This window comes from Narcine bancroftii, chromosome 5, assembly GCF_036971445.1.
Source record: "Narcine bancroftii isolate sNarBan1 chromosome 5, sNarBan1.hap1, whole genome shotgun sequence".
Taxonomy (NCBI): domain Eukaryota; kingdom Metazoa; phylum Chordata; class Chondrichthyes; order Torpediniformes; family Narcinidae; genus Narcine; species Narcine bancroftii.
In genome coordinates this window covers 100,797,602-100,822,968 of record NC_091473.1, presented here as the reverse complement: position 1 = coordinate 100,822,968, position 25,367 = coordinate 100,797,602, and the positions used below count along the sequence as shown (strand labels likewise).

The 25,367-nt window shown below is 39.5% G+C and overlaps 1 protein-coding gene across 2 annotated transcripts in view; it reads right to left on the bottom strand.

Moving 5' to 3' along the window:
- LOC138763787 (protein Hook homolog 1-like) overlaps window positions 1-25,367 on the bottom strand; it is a 98,178-nt gene that overhangs the window by 16,841 nt on the left and 55,970 nt on the right. For both annotated transcript variants that reach the window (XM_069938518.1, XM_069938519.1), the window contains exons 9-15: window positions 12,593-12,756; window positions 8,307-8,447; window positions 6,830-7,031; window positions 5,674-5,784; window positions 3,806-3,893; window positions 3,264-3,324; window positions 2,036-2,176 (exon numbers count right to left, since the gene is read on the bottom strand). In XM_069938518.1, the coding sequence (XP_069794619.1) occupies window positions 2,036-2,176; window positions 3,264-3,324; window positions 3,806-3,893; window positions 5,674-5,784; window positions 6,830-7,031; window positions 8,307-8,447; window positions 12,593-12,756 (908 nt within the window). The remainder of the gene's footprint in view (window positions 1-2,035; window positions 2,177-3,263; window positions 3,325-3,805; window positions 3,894-5,673; window positions 5,785-6,829; window positions 7,032-8,306; window positions 8,448-12,592; window positions 12,757-25,367) is intronic.

The window sequence follows — 25,367 nt, the reverse complement described above, 5'->3', positions numbered from 1 at the left end:
AGGTTTAGTAGCAGCTCTGATCTACATTCACAGCTTTAACGTGTCCCTTCAATTGCTTTCTCCATCTTTCATACTGCTCTCATTAATCTCATAACTCTACATCTCTGTTAGCATCAACATCAAATGTATATCCTGGCCCTACTGTTCCGTTTGTCCTAACCATCCTTCTCCCCACATTTCTACAAATTAAAATTAATTTGTTTTCTGGTTAAGGGTCTTAGACATGAATCATTAGTTCTATTTGCCTCCCCATAGATGCCATCTGACATGCTGAGTATTTGTAACATTTCCTGTTTTTATTTCAGATATGGATTACTCTGGTTAGAATTGCCTGCTCCAGGGTGAAACTAAATGCAATTTAATCTGCCCATTATTCAGGTAGTAATATGGAATGTGGAGATTACCATCTGAAAAATATCATCCAATAGTTATAGCTGCACAATTTTAATTTTGGCAACCACGAACATGAGGTATTCCTGGAAAATAAAATCTATTATCTATCAAAATAAGCACCAAAATACTACCAACATCTCAGAGTGTAGCACAGTGGTTTTCAAACTTTTTCTTTCCACTCACTTACCACCTTAAACAACCCCTTACTAATCACAGTGCCCCTCTGGCCTAGGGAATACTGAAGGTGGAATGTGAGTGGACAGAAAATGTTTGAACATCACTGGTTTAATCAGATAATAATCTTTTTCTAAGGTTTGGCAAAAGGTTAAAAAATATCTGTTGTCATCACTCAAAATAATCTCATCACATTTATGTACAGCACAGTAACAACCCATGAACTTGTGCCACCCAAATACCCCAATTAACCTACAACATTTTTGAAATCATATCTTATTATTAATGTCCTCATTAAATTCCTTCTTAATCCGCCTTTTGTTAATCACGATTCTTATTTATACTCTTCCTTAACATTTCTTTTCTTCCTTTTTAAATGTGGAATATTTTTCTGCTTTCTTCCACATTACCTTCTTATATTTATGGTATCTTTTTTTAAATATCCAAGTTCTTTTTTTCCTAATATTCCACAAAATGACCATCTCCAACACTTTTGGCATGTCCACTGGATATAAATATAAAGTTAACCTGCACTTTTTTGATCTTGTATTTAACCATCTGATTTCACTGAATCTTTGTGGCACTTGGCATTAAGACGGGATCAGCCCTTTTCACAGTGAAATTAATTAAATTTACAGGCCAATGTTTTTATCTTTAACTCCATTGTTGCTTGCCTGCTTTCAAAATACAAACACAATTTGCTAATGTGCTCTGGTGATCAGAACCAGGCTAGTAACCCATTGATTAGGGAATGAGCCAGTCTAATGATTTATCCTTCTTATAATCACGGGCTTTGGTCCTGTAGCAAGCTTTTTAATCTGGTTTGCTTACCCCTGTTACAGCATCGTTATTACTTGTGTAAAATTGGGTGGGATATGGCAATGCTGGAAACAGTCAGCAACCTGGTGGGATCAGGGAACTGGGATTCAAGAGGGTGCTGGGAGCAGGAGGACTCCGGAAGGGCCCCAGGCGCTGAAGGCCTCCTGATGATGTTTGAGGTTTGGATCTGGAGCGCAGGTAGCTGATGAATCAAACAAGAAACCTGTGTGGCTGCAAGGCTGCGGGAGTGGTGGAGGTGAATCCACGGGCACTAAATTACTCTGAAGGGACTCTCTTTTGCTTTTTATTCTCTTGTACTGAAAGGGGAATTGGACAATACTATGGGAACTCTTTGTTTGCCTTAAGGCAGGCAAAAGTTACAGTATATTATATGTTTAATATATTATTACTGGCAAGAAAAGGAACCTTAAAGTTAACATTTCTTGTTGACAACCTGCTAACAGGAACTTAACCTGAAAGTGTAACCACACAGATATTCTTGAATATTACTCAGAATTGGGTTTTTTTTTGGTGGTCTCTGGCACCTAAAATGAGCTGCAGATTCACAGGATAAATCAGACTCTAATTTAAAATTATAGCTGAAAAAATAACAAGCACAGGCCAGGTTACATTTAAAACATAGCCCAACCTATTTTCTGTCTTCAGTTCATTATTTGTCCGATTTGCTTCGTCTAACAATTTCTGCAATATTGAGATCCGCTCATGCTCTGATCCCTCCTGTTGTAGTCGTAACATCTTGTTCTCATGCTGCAGTCGAATGAACTTCTCCCTAGGGATCCAGAGGAGACTTGATTATTATAACTCAGCACAACTCTTGTTCCCAGCACAACTTGTACTCATTGGGTTGGAATGTACTACGTTTTTCAATTCTCAAGCATTCAATTTATGAATTTGGGCAATAATACCATTGACTCTTTTGGGCTCTGTGAATTTTTCACCAAAAGGAATAGCATAGCACACTGTGAGCATAAGAACATATTATACTAACATTCTGACAATGAATTCCATCCAACTTTTTCAATTTACAAAAATTCTTATTATTTAATTCTTTTCAACTTAATTTAAAATAAATCTGATTACATGAAACATTTTAATCCAGTTTAAAGCCCTTGACATCAATAAGCTTTTGAACTATCAGGTCATTACAGGAGTGGCGAAATTAGGGTCTGTTATTATAACCTAGACACAGCTAATGGGAAAAACCCAGGTCAATCAATACCATTGAACTGCAAAAAGGTGTGTCCAAATTCAGTAAAGGTTGTGGCTCAGCCAGAATGAGCCCTTTATATTTAAGGATACTCGTTTATGCTTCTAACTAAAAAGTAGATACATGGACCAATCATTGCCCAATTAGCTTTGAAGCAATGAACATCATCGGTCTTGACAAGTACAAAACAATGTACACAAGAGCTTTGTTAACCTTTCGCATCAAGGGTGACAGGGAGAAGGCCGGGGAATGGGGCTGAGAGGGAGGATGGATCAGCTCATGCTAGAATGGCAGAGCAGACTCGATGGGCTGATTGGTCTACTTCATGATTTTTTTTGGACAGAATTTCTCATATTTATTTATTTGTTGAATGATTTTTTTTGGGTTGGAGTCTTTAAAATACTCTTATTTTAAAGCAGAGAACATGAATGTGGATTATTCTTACCACCTGTAGAAATTCTGTAAATATTTGAGAGCATGGTAAATTGAGAGAACCCATGGGAATTCAGGAACAAAGAGAATAAGGACCTTGCCTGAAGTTGATCTGCTTTTAAACTAAAAAACACATTGAAAAAGGTTGATTTCCAAATTTCACCATGAACAGAAGGAGATTTTAAATTCCGAACAAAGTAGAATGTAAGAGTTATACCTATATTCCACAGGAAGAATTTCAGCTGCAAGGTGATCCTGCGAAGCCAGGGAGAATTTACCTAGAGATCAGATCCTTATGATTATTCACCATTTAGGCATGCAATTGAGTTATATTTATATAATGGCTCCATTTACATCTCCTTGATGCAAAACTCCACTTCACATTTAATTATCAGGGTAAAAGCCATTAACAAAAAGGCATGGTGCAACCTTTATATAATGAGCATATTTATCAAAGCCATTTAAGATAATCACAGATTTATTGCATGTGGAGTTCAGATTAAATACTAGCTAGATGTACTATAAACTCCAATTTGTAACTGGTAAACTCCATACAATTTGATAAAATTAATGCTGTCTTGACAATCAATGAAAGTTTTTTTTTTAAAGTAGAGACACTTTATATAACATACATGATCCTAGTTGTCAAAAACTACAAAAAGGACCAAGTTAAAACACCCAATGATGGAGAGAATTCTATGTTTTACCTCAAAAAGGACTGAGTTAAGCATGTGAACGGTTAAAGAAACTGAGGTATACCTGATTGTAATAAGTGGTCTTGTTGTAATTGTGTGCATTTGAGTTCCTCATTGGTTTCTCTCAAAGTATCGCGTTCTATAATCAATCTCTGAAGATTAAAGAGACAGTTCAGTAAATAACAGTCACACAGAAGTTAATGCAAGACATTACGAGATAATTTTGCAGTGAGTGAATATAATGTACAATGGTTTCCAAAAGCATCATCCCAAAATTATCGTAACATGGTCCACAGAACAAACCTGGACTTTATTATATATTAACAATAATCCTCAGATGATAGTATGACTGAGACTTGTTGATTATGAGGGTCTTCAAGGCCACTTGCACAGTTATGGGGAATCATCACTGTTCTGCATAGTGGTATTTTCATTGGATGTTTTTAAAATAAACTGTTATTTTAAAAATCAAATGTTATTGTTATTGACTTCCAAAGGAAGAGTGAAGCCCACTCCCAGTCCACAATAAAAATGTTGAGATGGAGATAGTCGACAGCTTGAAATTCCCAGGGATAAACCTTTCCAGTGACTTGTCCTGTGCCACCCTCACTGATGCAATGGCCAAGAATGTGCACGAACATTGTAATTTTGAGGAAATTTAGAATGTTACCAGCATCCCTTTGGAGGTGCATCATTGAAAGCATGGAAACTCCTCTGCCCAAGAATGCAAGAAACTGCAGAGGACTATGAACAGGACTCACACATAACCCCCTTCCCTCCATCAACTCCTGCTGACTTGAAAAAGCAACTAACATATTAAAAGATTCATCCCATCCTGGCCACACTCTCTATACCCCTCCCGTCAGGAAGAAGTGTCACAACCCTGTGTGGATTTTCTCCAGGGGCTCCAGTTTCCTCCCACCCTTCAAAAGTGTACAGGTTTGGTCGGTTAATTGGATGGCACAGATCTCAATGGCTGGAATCGGCTTCTACAGCATTGTAAATAATTTAAACATTTAAACTGAAATCATATACCACCAGATTGAAGGTCAGCTTCTTTCCTGCCATTATTCGTTTCCTGTATTAGCTCCAAAATAGTGCATTTATATTGCCTTTACTCCATCCCAACTGAACACTCCATCTCTGTAACTGTTGTAGCTGTACGATGAATGAGATGTCTACTGGTCTTTATCACTGTATTTTATAACATGTGACAACAAACTTGCAAACTTATTAAATATAATTTTATAACTTGAAATGTTGGCAACTGAGCAGAGCTACTGACCAGTTGGCTTCAAGACCTAACTATTTGTCAGTGCTCATGTGGAATCGCAAAAGTGCATCCAAAGCCAGTTCTAATAATGAGAAGCTAAGTGATTTTACGTTGAAAGAACAGTGAAACAGGCTAGTAAGAATATGCTATTCTTAAGCTGTACAATTATTCTGTAAGAGGGATATGGGAAATAAGTTCAGCTATTCCTTCACTTGGGAAGCCAGACACATAGTCTATGGAATAAATGCTTACATGACTGGAAGTGCCAGGACAGAAAAGATTAAACATGACTCCAACTATCCATTAATTTTCACATGCCATTTTTCAATGTTTAGATTTGGCATCTTGAGACAGTATTAAAGTCCATTATTGACTTTTATGGTCCAAAAGGTTAGAAAACAAGGTGATCCATATGTTTGGCTACATTTGGTGCAAATTAGTTAAGACACATTTGAGTAAACGGGGCAATAATTTATCACTGGCAGAAAACGAATGGATCATAGATGACAGATTCGTAGGAAACCAAAGTGCAAAGCTTTAAATATATACCTGTATTGAAGAAAGGCATTAAAACCTTTTAGCTAATAAAGCAGTCAAATCAAAAAGAGTTTAAAAAATACAAGGTTGCGCCTTTCTATCGGACCACCAAGGACACTTGCCTCTTTTTCCTTCAGCAACGTTTCATGCTTTTCCTCTATCTGTTTCAGCTCAAAACCCAATCTGTCTGCTCTTCTTATTTCTCCAGACAGTGAGCTGTGGAGCTCTTGAACCTTGAATGACAAAAAGCAATCAGCGTAATGCAAAGTCACTAGATCAATTGGCTCGTTATAATAAATTAAGATAATTTTTAGTGACAGAGAAATGCTGTCCTCAAAAATGGCAGAACCCAAGCAGAAAAAGAAAATCCTCAGGGAATTTTTTAGCTCATTACAAGTTACCTGTTCCTATTGGAGGGGCAATTTCCCTCTACACAATAAAACTCCTATATGCTTGGGATTTTGGTGCCACCAGACAGGTAGATTGTCAGGACGACTGGATGTTCAGCCAATATCCCAACATACTTTAAAGTCTTTTTTTTTGGATATTATTCAGTTTTATAATAAATATTTCAATGCATAATAATCAGCGTATGTTGAATTTGACGGGATCTTGGGAACTGGCACCTTTAAGAATAGGGGGAACCATATTACAAGGGGTCCAGTGAACTTCAGAAGCTGTTGCAAATAGCTCTTAGAATGCCAAATGCAAATCCATGTGTTTTTCCAAAGAGTTGACTAGGGGATTCCCAGAGGTTACTGTGTGAGGTATTGCAGAAAGGTACAAAAGGATCTGTGGAACTATGTAAGTTAGCATTCTTCATGAAAGGAAACAATAATTATAGGGGAACGTTAGGGAAATTGCAACAATCTTACTATATTTTTTGAAACAATGGAAACAAATTCATTTAAATTTTTTTTATAATTTTGCTCTCCATTTATCAAGCTACATTTTCTAATCTCTAGATCAGAGATACTAATACAAGAAATGATTGTACAACTGCTAAGTCATTGGAGGTTCCTTCTTCACACAGAATATGAAGCAACTTGGAACTAAGTATTGCATTAGAGAGTGTTTAATGATGGACTTTGGAAAGCTGGTTCATTTTAGATTTACATTATGGCACAAATTATATGACATTGTAGTTCATGAAAATGCAAGATGAACTCAGATACCAGGATATGCTAGTTGCTTACTTGAAGATGAACTCAGATACCAGGATATGCTAGTTCCTTACTTGAAGATGAACTCAGATACCAGGATATGCTATTTACTTACTTGTCTCTTGTATGTCTCGAGCTGAGCGCGGGCTGCATTCACTTTACGGAGTTCATCTTCAAGGGTGATTACATTCTGCATGTACATCATGTTTTTGTCCTCCAATAATTTCATCTGCCTCTTCAAGTCATTCATATCAACTAGTTTCTTTTTGTACGTCTCCACCGAGGCTTCTAATTTGATTACCTTATCTGAATAATTCCTGCAAAAAGACAGATCACAGAATTAGAGAATTTTTGCAGCATAAGGAGACAACCATTCAAGTCCACACCAAACCAGGTTCATTCATCCTGTCAGTTCCATTCCTCTGCACCCTTGAAAATTATTCATTCTCAGTGCCTATCTACTTCCCTTTAGAAAGCCCTGACTGACGGTGTTTATGCCACCACGTTTTCCTCACATCCCCTGTACATTTAATACATCACTTTACATTTATGACATTAGTCCTTGAGCCAATGCCTATTGGGGAATAGCTACTCTCCACTGAATCTGTAACCAGGAGAGTTTAGCATGTGAAAGAACAGAAAGCTCCTCATTTGGAGGAGCTGCAAACAAATTTCCTGAAATGCCAAGCAGTAAAAATGAATTAAATAAAAGCAATCACAGGCACATGAATGGGTGGCATGGGAATGGGTGGCATGGGAATGGGTGGCATGGGAATGGGTGGCATGGGAATGGGTGGCATGGGAATGGGTGGCATGGGAATGGGTGGCATGGGAATGGGTGGCGAGCTAGCCAGATCCATCCATTCAAAACAAACCACTTAAGTGCATGCAGACTATGATAATTTTAAGCAATAGACATGCTAAATCTTCAAACTGAATTCAAACTGATAAAAAATTAATTAACTAAAGCTAACTTCGGTTCCTCACAGATGGTCCTCATTAAAACAAGGGGAGAAGCTGCTCCTGTTCCAGGTCTATCCTGGTGCAGATTAATTGAGAATATTCTACCCTGTGAATGCAATCTCATGCTTTGCCACTGGAATTCAAGAATAATTCAACATTTGAACATAGTTAGAGAATTACAGAGAACAGCACAAGAATCTTGAACTTGCTGGCACCTGATGCAGTTTTGTGTGGATGTGCCTGTTTCTCTCCAAAACTGGAACTCATCAGGGGGCCTTTGCAGCTGAGCAAATAGCCTAATCTTATAAATTCTGTGCAAGTCTTCCATAATACTTGCATAATTCAATGGAAAGATTTATCTGTCCTCTTATTTTGAGGAATGAAAATTCTTTAATGACACAAAATATCATGAAACAATTCCTGGTCAGTGCTAAAAGGTGTTAAAGGTGATGGGGAACAGGCAAAAAATTGTAGTTGAGGCCAAGATCAGATTATCATTGATGTTTACTGAATGGCAACATGAGCTGATGAGGTCACCTGACTCCTTCTGCAACTGCACCAATGTTTTGTGTTCTTGCGCAATGTAATGGAGGTAAAAATCTCTAGATGTTTAGTTGTATTCTTTTTACCTCAGAACATCAATTTCATCTTTAAGGGCAAGATTTTCCTCTGCCAAACTGTTTAATTCATCATTTCTGTGCTGTACTTCTATCAGCTGTTGCTCTAAATCCTCACAATGAATACGATAATCGTCCTTTGCTGCTTCAAGCCTAAAGAGATGCACAATAAAAGCAGTGTTAGTAAAATGCCAATACACAGATCATTAGTAAGGGTGTTGCAATTTCCCTAACGTTCCCCTATAATTATTGTTTCCTTTCATGAAGAATGCTAACTTACATCGTTCCACAGATCCTTTTGTACCTTTCTGCAATACCTCACACAGTAACCTCTGGGAATCCCCTAGTCAACTCTTTGGAAAAACACATGGATTTGCATTTGGCATTCTAAGAGCTATTTGCAACAGCTTCTGAAGTTCACTGGACCCCTTGTAATATGGTTCCCCCTATTCTTAAAGGTGCCAGTGCCCAAGATGAAACCAACTTGCCTCGAACTACTTCACAACCAGTCTGAAACATGAAGTTCATGGCTGAGGATATCCTAGAGATAGTTTGAGTCTAACTTTCCACTTTTGCACTATGGAGGGCTGGTGTATGACTGGAAGCCTCATTCATTTGAATGGGGGTCACTCTACCTGTGGGGAAGGCAATTGGCAAAGTACATTCACATAATCTCTTGTGCTTGGCATAAAGTATGTATGTACAGAAATTTGGAAAGTAAGCAAGAGAAAGTGGCTCATGCAGAGATGGCAGTGTGCACCAGCACTGCAAGTCAAAGAGAATGTGGAAGGTGAAAAATAAGAGGAAAAGAGGAGAGTTGAAAGTGGGAGACAAAGAGAAACAGAAAAGCACTGAAATGGAATAAGACAAGATGTTCATGAAATGGTTTAGATATTAACCATTTACATTGGAAAGCCAAATATGGTGCATGATGGAATTCCGAAATGCTGGAAATGTTCTGCATTTTGAACATCTGCAGAACGAGATAAAAATTAAATGCTGAGACCAATTATCAACTAAAATCATATTTAAAAAGAAAGTTAGGATTGAATTTTAGATTACCTGAACAAATATTCAATTTGAATATTTAATAACTGATACATTTATTATTAATATGTATATAAAATTACAAGAGACTATTGCAGAAAAAGATCTATTTAAATCTAAATTGAGATGGGAGAGATTTAAATATACAAATTCAAGAAAAAGTAAGGTCGAAACTATATTATGAAAGTGTAACCAACACAATTAATGTCAGATATCAAAAGGTACAATTTAATTTTTTACACCAATTTTTTTTTACTCTACATAAATTACACAGACTTAATTCAAGTGGCTCTGATCAATATTTTAGATGTAATAAAGAGATAGGAACTTTTTTTTACATGCAGTATGGCAATGTGAAAAAGTAAAAATATTTTGGGATGATATGAGTATTTTACTGGGACAAATTATGAAGATACAAGTTCTGAAAGACTCAAGGATATTTTTGTTAAGTGATATTTATGATTTGAAGTTAGATATTTATCAGAGGAAGTTTTTAACTGTAGCAATAGCAGTAGCAAAGAAATGTACGGTAGAAATGTGGAAATTAGACAATAATGTGGGGTTGAATAGATGGCCAATGGAATTACTAAATTGTATAACATTAGAGAAAATAACATATCATTTACAGAATCAACCAGAAAAATTTTATAAGATTTGAAAACCATATATGGATTTCATTGGTAAGAGTTCATCTACAGCGTCCACTACTCCCGCTCCAACTCACCCGAGTTAATTTATAGGTTTAAGATTATATTTGTAAATTTGAAATTTAATTAATCAATGAAGATTATATGATAAATTCAGGTAGGCTTTTTTCTTTTTTTCCTACTTTTTTTGGGGAGGAAGGGAGGGGGGAGGGAAGGGGGAGAAAATATAAAATTATGTATTCTTTTTGCATCATTTTATTACTTTTTATGATTATGGATAACCATGTATTTGTTATTGATGCAAATAAAAAAAATCAAAACAAAAAAAGATTATGGGCATGAAACACTATTTCTCTTTCTTACACAATATATTCTGCTTGATCAGATATCTACTAACCTTTTCAGTTTTATATTTACTATTTATTACGCCTTGAAGCCATTTCCTTTCTGTGAATTATAATGGAGATTTACTTATTATTTTTTGATCTCCCAATATGCTACCCGTACATTACTAGGATGTTGTTGTTTTGGGTGCAGGGGTGGATGCAGTTCTGTGGATCACGAAGTGCCATCCAGAGTGAAGTAAACCATCAAAAAATGCAGCAACATCAGAGAGAATCTACATAAAATGACTTGCAAGCTGAAAAGCAAGGGAAGAATTTTAGATTAAAAATACAAAAATGCTGGAGGGATTGCAGCATAATAGGAGATGAATGCATAAAACCAACGCTTTGTCCCGAGCACTTCTTCAAGGTATAAGCATCAAGCAGGCAGTCACCTGCTTACTTTTTTGCTCATCCCTGCAAAGTCTCAGGCCCGAAATGTTGGTGATGTATATTTACCTCCTATTATTGCTGAATTCCTTGAGCATATTTGTGCCTTCACTACAATCACAGCATCTGCAGACTTTCGTGTCTCCCTTGAAGGACTTTATAATGCTATCTGAGGGAGAAGGAATCGCAACTGAAGATATTAAAAATGGTGCTATAAAGTTAGAAGAGCTGGATTGGTCCTGAAATGGTAAGGGACAATTAAAAGAATAAATCTCAAACACAGGGACGTGATGTCACATTATGTTAGTGCCGCTAATTGATGGTGCAATGAATGAAGGATGAATAACAAGTGCATGTATCTTTTAGAATATAAACTATTTTTTAAAAAAAATTAAAATTAAAGGTAGAACTGAATAAAGGGAGGATGTGGTAAGGTGAGGCTCCAAACATGCATGCTGTTGGTCAGGAATGTGGCTGGTAGTACAGAACTGCTGTTTCTACTATCAATGAAAGTAAATGAACCTCCATCTGGTGGTAGCTATAGGGAAGGCAGTGGTGATGCCAAAAAGGAACGTACATTGCAAATTTTAAAAACATAATTTTCAGGATCTGAGCATGCCTGGCAAGAACAGCATTTATCGCCCATAATTGTGTTTGAAAAAGTGGTGAACTGCCTTTCTGAAGCACTGCAATTCTTCTGGTCGAGGTACTCTCACAAAAGAGAGTTCCAGGACTTAGACCCTGTGGTGATGAAGGGACAGAGATCTAGTTGCAGGTCAGATTGCTGTGCGACCAGGATGGAAGCCTGCAGGTGGTTGTGTTCCCACATGCTTGCTGTCCTAGAGTATTTTGACGTCAGAGATTAAGGGATTGGGATTCTTGTTGGAAGCCGGGATAAATGACTGCAATGTATTTGTGTGCCAGGGATGCAGGGAACAAATGTTTAGGATAGTTGATGGGCTGCTTTGCCCTGGATGGCATCAAGCTCATTGATGGTTGTTGGCATTGCACTCATTCAAGTGAGTGGAGCCAATTTCATCACATTGTTTCTTTTATCCTTGTGGATGGTGGAAATGCTTTGTGGTGTCAGAAAAGTCGCTCATCACAAGATACCCGGCCTCTGACCTGCTCTTGTAACTGGGTCTGTTGAGTCACTGGTCATTGTTAGCCCCCAGAATAATACTGGTGGGTTATTTTTTGATGGTAATGCTATTTAATGTTAAAGGTAAGTGGCTGGACCTTCTCTTGTTGGAGATGCAGCAGCCTCTGAAGTTCACTGGACCCCTTGTAATATGGTTCCCCCTAGTCTTAAAGGTGCCAGTGTCCAAGTTGAAACCAATTTGCTTGAACTACTTCACAACCAGTCTGAAACATTAAGTTCATAGCTGAGGATATCCTAGAGATAGTTTGAGTCTAACTTTCCACTTTTGCACTATGGAGGGCTGGTGTATGACTGGAAGCCTCATTCATTTGAATGGGGGTCACTGTACCTGTGGGGAGGGCAATTTGTAAAGCTCCTCTTGTGACCAGAATATTATTTGCCAGCCCTTCTCCTCAAAGTTGTCTTGGTCTTGAACTGTGCAGACATCAAACTGTTTCATGTGCAAAGGAGTTGAGAATGGAATTAAACATTACTTCTGACCTTGTGATGATGAAGCAACTGGAAATGGCTGGGCGAAGGACCTCACCCTGAGTAGACCTTTGGATTACGATGATCGACAACCACAATCTTCCACCTTTATGAGAGGTTTGACTCCAAGACAGATGCCCACCCCCCTGACCCCCATGACATTTACTGCACAAATTAAATGAACAGAAATGAATCACATGCCTGTAGTTTTCTTCTTGTATTTGCTCTAACTGGTGCTGGTTGTTAAAGAACTTCTTTCCAGCAAAGATCTGTGGATCATCAAGTGAATCTATTTGATGTATTTTCTCCGATAGAAGGTCAATCTCAGTCAAAAAACTGTTCCTTTCTTCTTGCAGAGCAGAAACCTACAAATAGTATATGTTTGAAATGTTACCAATTTAATCCCAATACCTCAACGTCGATAAATAGTCTATACGTAAATCATCATGAGATCTCTTGGATAATTGGGATTGTTTGAATTAGAGGCATTTCCTTGGATATGTTCTTTTATTTTCATGTTTTTTTTTCTAGTTCTTTCCCCCTGTATTCAAGTGGTTACATGGCCATGAATACTGAGGAAGGTTTCTGTCCAGACTATTATTTTTCCATATAACACAACATCTCAAAGTGTGGTGGTGAGGGCTAATATATAGGATTCATCTTGAACTATGATAAGAATACTACTATTATAGCAATAAAGAACAGAGCACAAATTTAGAATTATTCAGGTCTATTTTGTGGATTTTCCCTACAGTATGAATGAAACAATTTCATTGAAGAAAAATCACATAGATGCATCTGCTCACTCCCTTCCTCCTATAATGGCAATTTTCTAATATTCTCTTTAAAAGGTAATATCCACTTTAAAGCAACACTTAACTTTATTTGTACAAAAGATAACACACTAATTACAAATCAATTGTAGTAAGCTGAGATTGTCTCATCTTTTATAAACTATTACTATCATGTTTGTGTGATGTTTCTTTTATTGCAATAAAGAAACTTGGGTTCTTTTATAACAACTATACATGGAGGCTTCCATTTTGAATCTACTACTCGCTGCAACAATCATCTCTGATTCCCTCTAGTGGTCAGGATTAACACTTGCACTATATCATTATATCTTCTTTCCTTGAGGTGTTTAACTAATACAGTATTCATTTCAATTTAAAGTTCAATGGAAACGTAAATACAAATATCAGCACCACAAACTTTTTAAGTGAGCAGTTCTTTATCTTTTAGAGATTCAGCCTATCACGTGCTTTGATAACGCATGTGGATCTTCTTAATACAGGTGCTTGTGTCGGCTCTGCTGGTCCACTAATGTCTAGCACTGGTGGTGTTTCCTCTGTGTAGGCTGGATCTTCTGCATTTGCCTGTTCCTGCAGTATCTCTTGTGTTTTCAGCAGGTTCTTTTGATTCCTCCTCAGTATTTGACCATTCTCTGTTCAGACAGTGTAGGATCTTGGATTTGCTTCCTTCAGAACAGTAGCCTTTTTGTCCAAGATGTTGAAATTTCTAAGACACTGTATCATGTTGTGCCAGTGGCCCTAAGCTTCTTGCTGATTTGTCATAGCTTGCTTTTTGTCTCCATTGCAGTCACTTTTGTTTCCATTTGACATCTCTGTCATCTGTGTTCTTGTTTGGGTCTGCACAGTAGGGAAGTGTAGTACATAGTCTACATCCCATCAGAAGCTCAGCTGGAGACATAGAACCATGGAATGCTACAACACAGAAAACAGGCCATTTGGCCTCTCTCATCTGTCCTGACCTTCATTTCCCTAGCTGCACTGACCTGCTCCCATACCATAACCCTCCAGGCCTCTCTGATCCATGTACCTATCCCATTTACTCTTAAAACACACGAATGAGCCCACATTCACCACATCAGATGGCAGCTCATTCCACACTCCCCCCACCCTTTGAGTGAAAAACTTCCCCCAATGTTCCCTCTAAACCTCTCCCCTTTCAGCTGAAAACTATGACTCTCATATTTATCTCCCCCAATTCACATCCACTCTGTCTACTCCTCTCATAATCTTGTAAACATTGATTAAATCTTCCATAATTCTTCTTCACTCCAAGAAATGAAGTACTAACCTGCTTAATCTTTCCCTGTAACTCAGCCCTTGAAGACCTGGCAACATTCTAGTGAATCTTCTCTGCACTCTTTCAATCTTATTGATATCCTTCCTGGAGTTAGGTGCCCAGAACTGCAAACAATATTCCAAATTGGCCTTACCAATGTCTTAAAAAACTTCAATATAACATCCCAACTCTTATACTCAATACTTTGATTTATAAAAGCTAAGATACCAAAAGCTTTCTTTACAATCCTGTCCACATATGATGCTACCTTCAGGGAACAATGTATCTGCCCTCCTAGATTCCTCTGCTCTTCTACATTCCTCAGTGCCTTATGATTTATACGATATCTTCTACCTTGGTTTGCCTTCCAAAATTCATCACCTCACACTTGTCTGCATTGAACTCCATCTGCCACTTTGTGGCCCATTCTCCAAGCTGATCCAGATTCCTCTGCAAGCTTTGATAACCCCCCTCGCTGTCCACATGCCTCCCATCTTCGTGTCATCAGCAAACTTGCTGATCCAATTCACAACAGTATCATCCAGATCATTGATGTAGACAACAAACAGCAATGGTCCCAACACAGATCCCTGAGGCACACCACTGGTCACAGGCCACCAAGCCAAGAAGCAACCATCCATTACCACCTTCTGCCTTCTACCACACAGTCAATTTTGAATCCAGTTTACCACTTGTCCTTGAATATCTAGTGTCTGAACCTCCTGAACTAACCTCCCATGTGGGACCTTATCAAAGGCTTTACTGAAGTCCATGTAGACAACATCCATATCCTTTCCTTCATTCATCTTCCTGGTAATCTCAAAAAACTCCCCAAGATTTGTTAAACACAATGTACCACGCAAAAAGCCATACTGACTATCTCTAATTAGCCCATGACTGTTAAAATACCTATATATCCTGTCTCTCAGAACTCCTTTCAATAATTTACCTACTACTGACGTAAGCCTCACTGGCCTATAATTACCTCATTTATTTTTGGAGCCTTTTTTAAACAACAGGACAACATAAGCTACCTTCTAATCCTCTGGCACCTCACCTGTGGCTAAGGACATTTTGAATATATTAGCCAGGGCTCCTGAAATTTCTACACTAGTGTCCCTCAAGGTTCGAGGGAATATCACATCTGTCCCAGGTAATTTATTTACCTTTATCCACTGTAAGGCAGCAAGCACCTCTTTCTCCTTAATCTTCATTTGTTCCATGACCCTTCCTTCCTTATCCATTATGCCAGTGTCTTGAGTAAATATTGATGCAAAAAAAAACTATTTAAGATCTCCTCCTTTTCTTGAGGTACATATAGTTGACCACTCTGATCCTCTAGGGCAGGGGTGTCAAACTCAAATTCACAGAGGGCCAAAATTAAAAACTTGGACTAAGTCGTGGGCCAAACTAAATATTTATTGAAATTTTTCAACAACATCTGCATGTTTTCTTTTCTTTCAACATATGTAATGTTAAACTTTTTCTTATTAAAATAAATGTTTAATAATAGTTTTGGTTAAACTCTTTCCAGAAGAAGCATTAACAAATGAGAAATAAAATATTCAATAAATAATATTTTTCTATAGCCTTTAAGCTCCTTTTAAATGTTTTTTTTTTCACAAGCCAACAAGTCAAAAAAATAATAACTTGCTTCAATGACAAACAGGTTTGTCTTTTAAAATGATGAACATATAGTCTGCCTCCCACCTGTCTTGAAAGGTCCTGTTTTCTGTCTTTGGTTTGGCGATTTTTCGTAAGGGGTTTATTACATGTGAGTTGGGCGACAGGTCGCAGATGCCAATGAAAGTAAACAGAGGAGGTGGGGGCGATTAGCGGGCTGACGGGCTGGCGCCAACGCATTTGCAAAGCATTCTGGGATTTATAGTATTAGCTGTGCATGCGCTATACTGGTGCGGCGGCCAGCGGGTCAGCTCTAATACATATTTGATATGATCTTGCAGGCCAAATATAATTATAACGCCCGTGGGCCTGAGTTTGACATGTGTGCTCTCGGGGATGAATTTTGGCCCTTAATCTCATGAGGGATAGACATGTTCAAGTGGTGAAGCTCTGAAACTCAATAGAGCTAGATATGGATCTGAGCCACTGTCTAGTGTTTCTTGAGCAACTGTTTAACGATGCGAATTCCTTTCTCTGCTTTACCGTTTGACTCTGGATGCAGAGGATCTGAAGTCACATGTCAAAAATCATACTCTTCTACAAAGTTCTGGAATTCTATACAGGTGTAGCACGGTTCATTGTCACTGTAGACAATTTGAGGTATTCGGTGTCTTGCAAAGAATGATTTCATACATTTGATCACACAAGCAGCAGACATACTAGAAAGCAACAGTCTCCAGATCATTCAATAGATAATTAATAACCTGCAAGTACTGGTAATTATTTCCATCCATGTGGAACAGGTCAGTTCCAACTTTCTGCCATGGTTCTGCTGGTATGTCAGTTATTATCAAGGGTTCCTTTGTCTACTTTCTGTGATGTTTCAAACAGGTCCCACAGCTTGAAACCATCCTGTCAAGGTCAGCATTTATCCCTGGCCAATAAACAGCAGTCTGGCCCTTCTCTTGCATTTTTCCATTCCAAGGTGACCTTCATGCACCTTTTTCAACATCTCCTGTCGCAGTGATTGATGAATGACAATTCTGCTCTGTCTGAGTAGAAGCCCATTGACAGCACTCAGCTCAGCTCTGATGTGGTAGAATGGCTGACATTCACCACTAAGTATTCCTTCATTCAGATTCTTGATAGCTTTCTGTTAGAACTGTATCTTTTTCTGTTTCAGCTGTAATCTGCTTGGATTTCATGTCAGATATGGGAAGTGATTCAGTGATCTGGATCACCTGGCGATTCACATCTATCTCTGTGGAACTCTCATTGTGTGCTTCACTCTGTGCCATTGCCCTGGATAACGTATCAGCTAACACCATAAGTTTCCCTGGAGTGTACACCAATTCACAGTCATAATGTTGTAGCTTCATCATCAGTCTTTGGATTCAAGATGACATTTCACTGAGATTTTTCTTGCTTATCGCTATTAATGACTTGTGGTCTGTCTCTGCCATGAATATTGGTACACTATAGACATTGTTGTGGAATTTCTTGAGTCCATAGACCAGACCTAGACACTCTTTCTTGATCTGTGCATATCAACATTCAGATGATGTCATTGTCCTTGATGCATATGCTACTGGCCTCCAAACTTCTCCTACAGCCTGAAGTAGTATGGTACCTATTCCATCTTTTGAAGTGTCCATAGATATTTTCATCCTTCTGGATGCATCAAAGAATGTCAAAAGTTCTGGTTCAATAGTTAGAATTGTCTTCAGTTGTCCCCATTCTTCCTCATGGTTGTCTGTCCACTTGAATTCACATTTGTCCTGTAACAACTTCTTCAGGTACATTATTTTGGAAGACAGGTTTGGTCGGAATTTACCAATGAAATTGATCATTCCCGATATGCCTTTTTTGTCAGTGGGTCTGGACATTTCTAAAATTGCTTTTACCTTGCTCTTGTCTGACTCCACACCTGCCTCTGACAATTTTACTCCCAGAAAGCTTTTTCCTTCACACCAAACTGACATTTTGCTCTGTTTAACTTTAATCCATATTTCTGGATGTGTTGTAGCACTTTGATGAGCCTCTCGTTGTGTTGCTCCTGTGTGGATCCCCACAGGATCACATCATCCACACATTTATGCCTTCTATGATATGCTCCATTTTCCTGTGGCAAACTTCCGGAACTGAGGAAATTCCAAAAGGCATCCTCAGACAGGAGTATCAGCCAAAAGGTTTATTAAATGTCCAGTATTTTGTGCCATCATCATGCAATTTTATTTGCCAGAAGCCCTGAGATGCATCCAATTTGGTGAAAAACTTTGCATTGGCCATCTCACTTGTAATTTCATCCCTGGTTGGAATCTGTTAAGGTTCTCTCTTTATATTGGCATTCAAGTCTTTTTGGTCCATTCACATGTGTAGGTCACCATTCTTTTTGACACCCACCATTGAATTCATCCATTCCGGGGACTCCTCCACTTTCTTTATGACTCTTAATGCCATCATTGGATCAAGTTCCTGTTTGAGCTTTTTATTTAGTGGCACTGGAACCTCTTGAAGATGTTTGGAGTATTTCCTCTATGCTCTTCTGTGGTACACTCTCTTGACTAGGCTTAAGTTTTCACATGCTTTGTCACCAAGCAGTGATTCATGTCCAATCTGGGACTACCGTGAACCTGAGGTGGTGCTCTTTATCTTTAACTTTCACCTTGAGTTTACATGTTCCTTTCGTGTTGATGCTCCGTCCATTGTATGCTTTCAGTTGTACAGGGTTTGCATGGATGTATGGCTTTATCTTCATTCCTCTGATGTCGCACTCACAGATCAAATTGACCTTTGCCCCTTTATTCAGCTTGAAAGGAATATTTGTTCCATTTGTATGCAATGATATAGTCCACTCATCCTACTCGACTCTGTTCACACTTGGCTGTTCAGTATCAGTTGGTTAATAGTCTTTCTGCACTACCATGCCAAGAAAGAGTGCATCACTAGGCACTTTCACGCCAAGCCTCCACCTGGAGGCCGGCTATAAGCATGGAGGGAAAAATATAAATTTACCTTTTATGGAGCAGCCCTAAAAAGGTGTTCTTGCATCTCATTGATCTTGAATGGTGCCTCCTACACGTGGAGCCAATAGAGAAAGGGCAATTGGTGCCATAGTGCCACCCATCATAAATACGTGGCAGAGCAATGGCGTCTTCCCTACCCATAATCCCCTATGGTGTTAGAACCATTCTGTGTTTCCCAGAAAGGTTCTAGCTGCGTGGGGGATTATGGATAGGGAAACAGCCATTGCTCTGCCATGTTTTGAGCTGCTGATGAGCAGCCCCGAAGGCCGAAGTCGACCAGTGAGGTGTCAGAGGACTGTCACAACCCGCACCGGCCCCCCCCTGATGGCCTCCGCCAGCCGCCCCTGCCCTGACGCTTCTTGCTGGTCGTCCCTGCCCTGACAGGTCCTGCCGGCCCCCACTGGATGCCCGCTGATGGCCTCACCAGCCCTGATGGCCCCCGCTGTCTGCCCCTGCCCTGAGGAGATCATAGGAGAGGGGTGAGTGAGTGGGAGAGAGAGGGGAGCTGGGTCGTGGGCTGATGGCGCCATTGCAATGTCAGCAGCTAGCCCTTAGCCAACCGCTTGCAGCTGCATTACATTCATGCTAGGTGGTGGAGCGCAACGCTCTGCCGATTATCCTTCCCCAAGAGGGATTGCAGTTTGGAGCCAGCCACAGCACATTCATAGAGGTAAATCTCCCGATGTAAGGGGGGAGAATCTCCACCTTTACAGTTGGGCTTTTTCACTGCAATGAAAGGGCCCACTGAGAGTAGTTTCTTCTATACTGTGTACAGTGTGCATGCTTTCACTTCTGTTTTGTTTCACTTTGGAAGAACATTACTTTGTGAATGATTCTGCCCTTTGCACTTATTACAGACTTCTCCATAGGCTGAGCATTGTTTTGGTGCTTGTTGAGTGCCTCATCATTTATAATTGAATGTCTCTCCACCTTTTTGTTGTTTCCTATATCTCACTTCTTGTTTATGTTTGTGACAAGACACTGGGTATGACTAAGCCTTCATTTTCACTGGCTTTTGCACCCTCACAGAACCTTTCTACGTGCTGCGGAGCTATTTCACTAGTGTGGCATAACCTCACAGCTCCAACTAAGGTAAGCTCTGTCTCTCGCAGCAACCTCTCTCTCACTTTCTTGTCATTAATCTCGAGCACAATTTGATCACGGATCATTGAATCTTGCAGCGGTTCGAAATTGCACGTTCTTGCTTTTAATTTCAGTCCGTTAAAAAAGTATCAAAGGTCTCTCCCTGCAGCTGCATGCATGAGCATAACATGTACCTCCTGAACTTTTCATTTTTCTTTGGTGAATACTGTTCATCAAACATCTTGATAACCTTTTCAAACTTTCCCTGGTCAGCTGCCTCACCAAAAACAAATGTGTTGAAAACCTCTCGCGCTTGAGTTCCCACCACGGTAAGTAGCAGTGCAATCTTCCATGCATCAGGTTTGGTTCTTTTATAACAACCTCATGGAGGCATCCACTTTGAATCGACTACCAGCTGCAACAACTCTAGTGGTCAGGATTATCACTAGCTATCATTACAGTTTGTATGAGTTTAAATTGTTTACCATTTTAGTAACAGGTCTTCTTGTGAGGACATTTAGGAATAATTCAGCACTTTTCATTGAGTTTGATTTCATGGAATTTTACAGCTTAAGAGGAAGCTGTACACTGTACACAGCTTTCTGCATCATGTGAACTTCTTCAAATCAGCTTCCCAGAATTCCTCTTATTTCTTTCTCCCTCCCATTTAATTTCCCTTTAAAAGCATTGAGGCTCATTATATCTACTGGATATTTCAGTATACAAGTCGAACAGCGTACAAGTCGACAGCCTTTTTCAGCCTCATTTTAAAGGTTTTATAGTATATCCGGCGTATTAGCTGACCCCCATTTTCAGGCTGCCTGAGATAGCCCCGTTGACCAGTGTAGAAGTCGACCCTGAAAGCTTGCGATGACTGAGACCCCCATAGATTGATGTACTGAACCGTTGTTGCAATCGAGATTCTTTTTGGCTTTTCAAGGGTCAAATTATATGCCGAATCAGTGCGGAATGGATTTGAGCTGAATTTAATGTCTCAAAAGTATATCCTGTGTTTTAGTTGATCCCCATTTTTTTTTTAGTGTTTTTTGGGTTTCACGACTCGACCTAGACATCGAAATATATGGTATGCTTTGCAGAATTAGGCTTTGGTCATGCTGGGTAAAGAATTTCATTGGATTTACCAGTAAGCATCATTTGCAAATCCGCTGGAAAATACCAAAATATTGCTGCCTCTCCCATGTTCGTTTACAGCGTCAATATTTTTCAACAACTTTAGTAGAAACAAATGAAACAGTGTATATAACCTTAAGAGTCTAGCAATTCATTTTAGAGGTGAACTTTTTTCTAAATGTTGAATATGAAACATTATTGTAGACAATAAAATTAAATTCAGAAAAGAATTACCATTGAGATCAGTTAAAATGGCACATGAAACATAGCAGGAGTAGGGTATTTGCTTGCATTTCTAATCTGTTACTTAATAAGATCACGACTAATCATTTACCTCAGAGCCATTTTTCTACACTAATTCAATATTCCACAATGACCTCAAGACAGAAAAATGCATTTAATTCAGTCTTGAATATCAGTATGGAGCATCATTTGGTGTAGAAATTCCAAAATTTCATCATTTTTATGGTGAAGAAATTTCTCTCCTTCTTCATACTGAATGATGACCGTTTATTTTGATACTGTGTCCCTGATTCTAGACACCATAGCCAGGAGAAGCAGCAAACTTGCATCTATCCTGTTAACCACAGCAAGAATATAGTATCTTTCAATGAGACCATCACTCATTCTCCCAAAATTGAGAGAGAATGAGCCACTTCTGGTTAATCTCCATTCAGACTGGAAACCCACTTTCAAGGCAAACACCTCGTTATTTAATTAGCTGGACTCCAAACATTGCTGCTTCCATGTCTGTTGACTGTAGATTTAGCAAAAAGCAAAACTCATTGCAATCGCACTCTCCAAGAAGATGTTAATTTAGGGCATAATTTTATATTAAATAAATAACTCAGTGAATGTTGTATTTTCTATATTAAACCCTAAAAATGCAGAAGAAATTTCAATGCATGTATTTTGTTTTGTGACGTATATTTCTCTCCATCTCGAGGGTTAGGGTTTAGCAACAACAATAAAACACATTTTGCAGCTATTCCTCTCATGACATTCATCAATCTCTTCATATTTTTCCCTTCCTCTTACCATTGACTCGGACAAAACAATTACTTGTTTTATAAAATTGAACTCAATTTTTTAGGGCTTTTTAGGCTACAAAGTATGGTTTTTATACGATTCTTGATCATTATCTTGTTTTACAGCACGTCCTTTCTTGTGAATCGTAAATAACCTTCTTTTTGCACAAAGCTATTTCACTGCTTTTGAACAGTTTTAAAATGACACAATAATGAATACAAAATCAGATTGTATTCCTCAGTCCAATTAGTTCACGTCCAAGTTTATTTATCCTCTGATTGTACAAGTGCAACCCTACGAAACAGTGTTCTCTGGTACTCGGTGCAACACACTGCCAACACATACAGACGTAACACATATCCAGACAAACAATACATATACAAATATTAAAATAAATGAATACTTGAGTCAGAGAGAGTTTGTATTAGAAGTTAAACAGTCATTTTGAAGTCTCACTGCTCGTTGGAAGAAGGTTTTTCTCAGTCTGGTGGTTCTGGTTCAGATACTCTTGTATCTCTTACCCGATTGGAGTAGCTGGAAAATGCTGCGTGTAGGGTGGGAGGGATCATCACTGATTTTGAGAGGCCTCTTTAGACAACGATCCCGGTAAATCCTATTGATGGGGGGTGAGAGAGTCCAGGGATGATCTCTGCCGCTCTTAGCGTCCTGTGGATTGACCTCCGATCCATTGCTCTAGAGGAAGGAATCAACACTGTGGTGCAGCCAGCCAGGACACTCTTAATCGAGTTCCTGTGGAAAGTTGATAGGAGGGTGGCCATTAGCCTTGCCCCCCCCCCCCCCAACTACCCACCCCAGTCTTCTCAGGAAGTGCAGTCATTGCACTTTCATGACAAGTAAGGAAATGCATGTCCAGGATCAGTCACTTCTTAAGTGGACTCTTGAGTTGCTTAGTACTCTGTACTCCCTTGACTACCAACTATAAATGGTGGGTGGTCAATCCTGGTCCTCCTGAAGTCAACAGTTATCACATTGAGGCTCAGGTTTATTCTCGCACCATTTCATGAGATTTTCCACCTCTTCTCTGCAGTGCGAGTTATCTTTATTGCTGAAGAGGCCAACTATTGTTGTGTCGTCTGCAAACTCAATAACTCTGTTCGAGCTGGATCAGGCATTGCAGTCGTAGGTCAGTTGCATAAACAAGAGTGGGCTGACCACACAGCCCTGAGGTGCACCAGTGCTCAGCTTGATGGTGTTCAATGTTCTGCTGCCAAGCTGGACAGAATGTGGTCTCTCCGAAAGGAAATCAAAAATCCAGTTACAGGAAGGATGTTGAGCCCCAGTAAGGCCAGGTTCTTCACCAAGTTCTGGATTGAATCATATTAAATGCTGAGCTGAAGTCAATGAACAGCTCCTGGCATTCTCTAGGTGGGATAGGACAAAGTGGAGGTACAAGGCTATAGTATCATCAGACAAACTGAAATGGATCCAGTAACTCTGGGAGGTGAACACCAAATGCTCGAAGCATTTCATAATGGTAGAGCTCAGTGCATAGTGGAGAAGTCATTGAGGCCTGTTACTGTTATCTTCTTTGGAAACAGCGGTCTTGAAATTTGCAGGGATGATCAACTGCCGGAGAGACATGTTGAAGATGTCTGTAAGGACTACCATCCGTTAGTCTATGCAGTCCTTCAGTACACGTCCAGGTATGTTGTCTGGTCCTGGTGCCTTGTGTGGGTTCACCTTGGACAGGTTTCTTCTCATTTTGGCTGCGCTTATGCAAGTGGCCTATTCATCAGAGGAGATGAGCTTTATCTGATGTCACCCTGTTCTTCTCATCAAAGATTATTCAGTCTGTCCAGAAGGGAGGCGTTATTTTCTTTGAGTTGCAAGGACGTCTTGTAGTCTGCTATGGTTTTGATCCCTTGCCATATGCCTTATGTTGCTAAGTTGTCTATGGATCTTCAGTGAATACCCATGCTTTGCCTTCCAGATTGCATGCGAGAGTTCAGCCCTGGCTGATATTAGTGCCATCTTTTCACCTATCCTGAAGGCAGCTCTGAGAAAGGCATTGAGTTCTCTGTCAAATCATGGTTTCTGGTTAGTCCTGGTTGTGAAACATCTGATCTCCTTAACGTCCTCGATAAACTTGCTCATGTTGCCAGTCACTGAGTGCATGTATTCCTCGAAGTTAACCGGCTCCCTGAAACTATTCAAGACTGCAGTCTCAAAGCAGTTCTGTCACATTGCTGTGGCCCCTTTCCTCCACGTCCTGATCTCCCTGCAAAATGGCTTTGTCTATTTTCCCAGCTGGGGTTAGCAGGACAGCTATGTGATCCGAGTAACTAAGGTGCGGGCAAGGGGCAGTCTTGTATGTATCAAGGACATTGGTATACACCCAATCTAGGTTGTTATCTCTCTCTCTCTCCTCTGGTGGCGAAGTGGACATATGTTGAAGCAGTTTTCAGATTGGTCTGGTTGAAATTGCCACCTACAATCAAGCCACCATTATGTCTGGTCTTCACAGATAACACCATAAAGCTCCTTCATTGCTTCACCCTTATTTGCCATTGCAATCAGCATGGCTGAGGATTTCCTGGGCAGGTAGAAGAGTCTGTCTTTCACCAGGATATACTCTATCTCTGCTGAACAGCTTTAAAACATAGACTTTTGTGCACCAGTTCCTGCTGATGTAAATGCACAGTCCCCCTCCTCGAGTCTTGACGGAAGCAGCAGCATCTCTGTCTGCCCTGAAGCAGATAAGGCCATAAAGCTGGATCACTGAGTTGGAATGGAGTCCTGGAGCCACATTTCTATAATCACCAGAGCACAGCAGCTTTTCAGTTCTTTGTGGTTCAGATGTAGCTCAAGTAATCCATTCTCTTCTCCAAGAGTCTACATTTGTGAGTAAGATTGTCAGGAATGTGTCTGAATGGGTTAACACAAGTCTATGATGCTGCCCCACTTACATAGTGCTTCCGACAGCCTCCCACATTTCCGGCGATCTGCGCTGCAGTTTTCTGCAGTCTGGTTTCTTT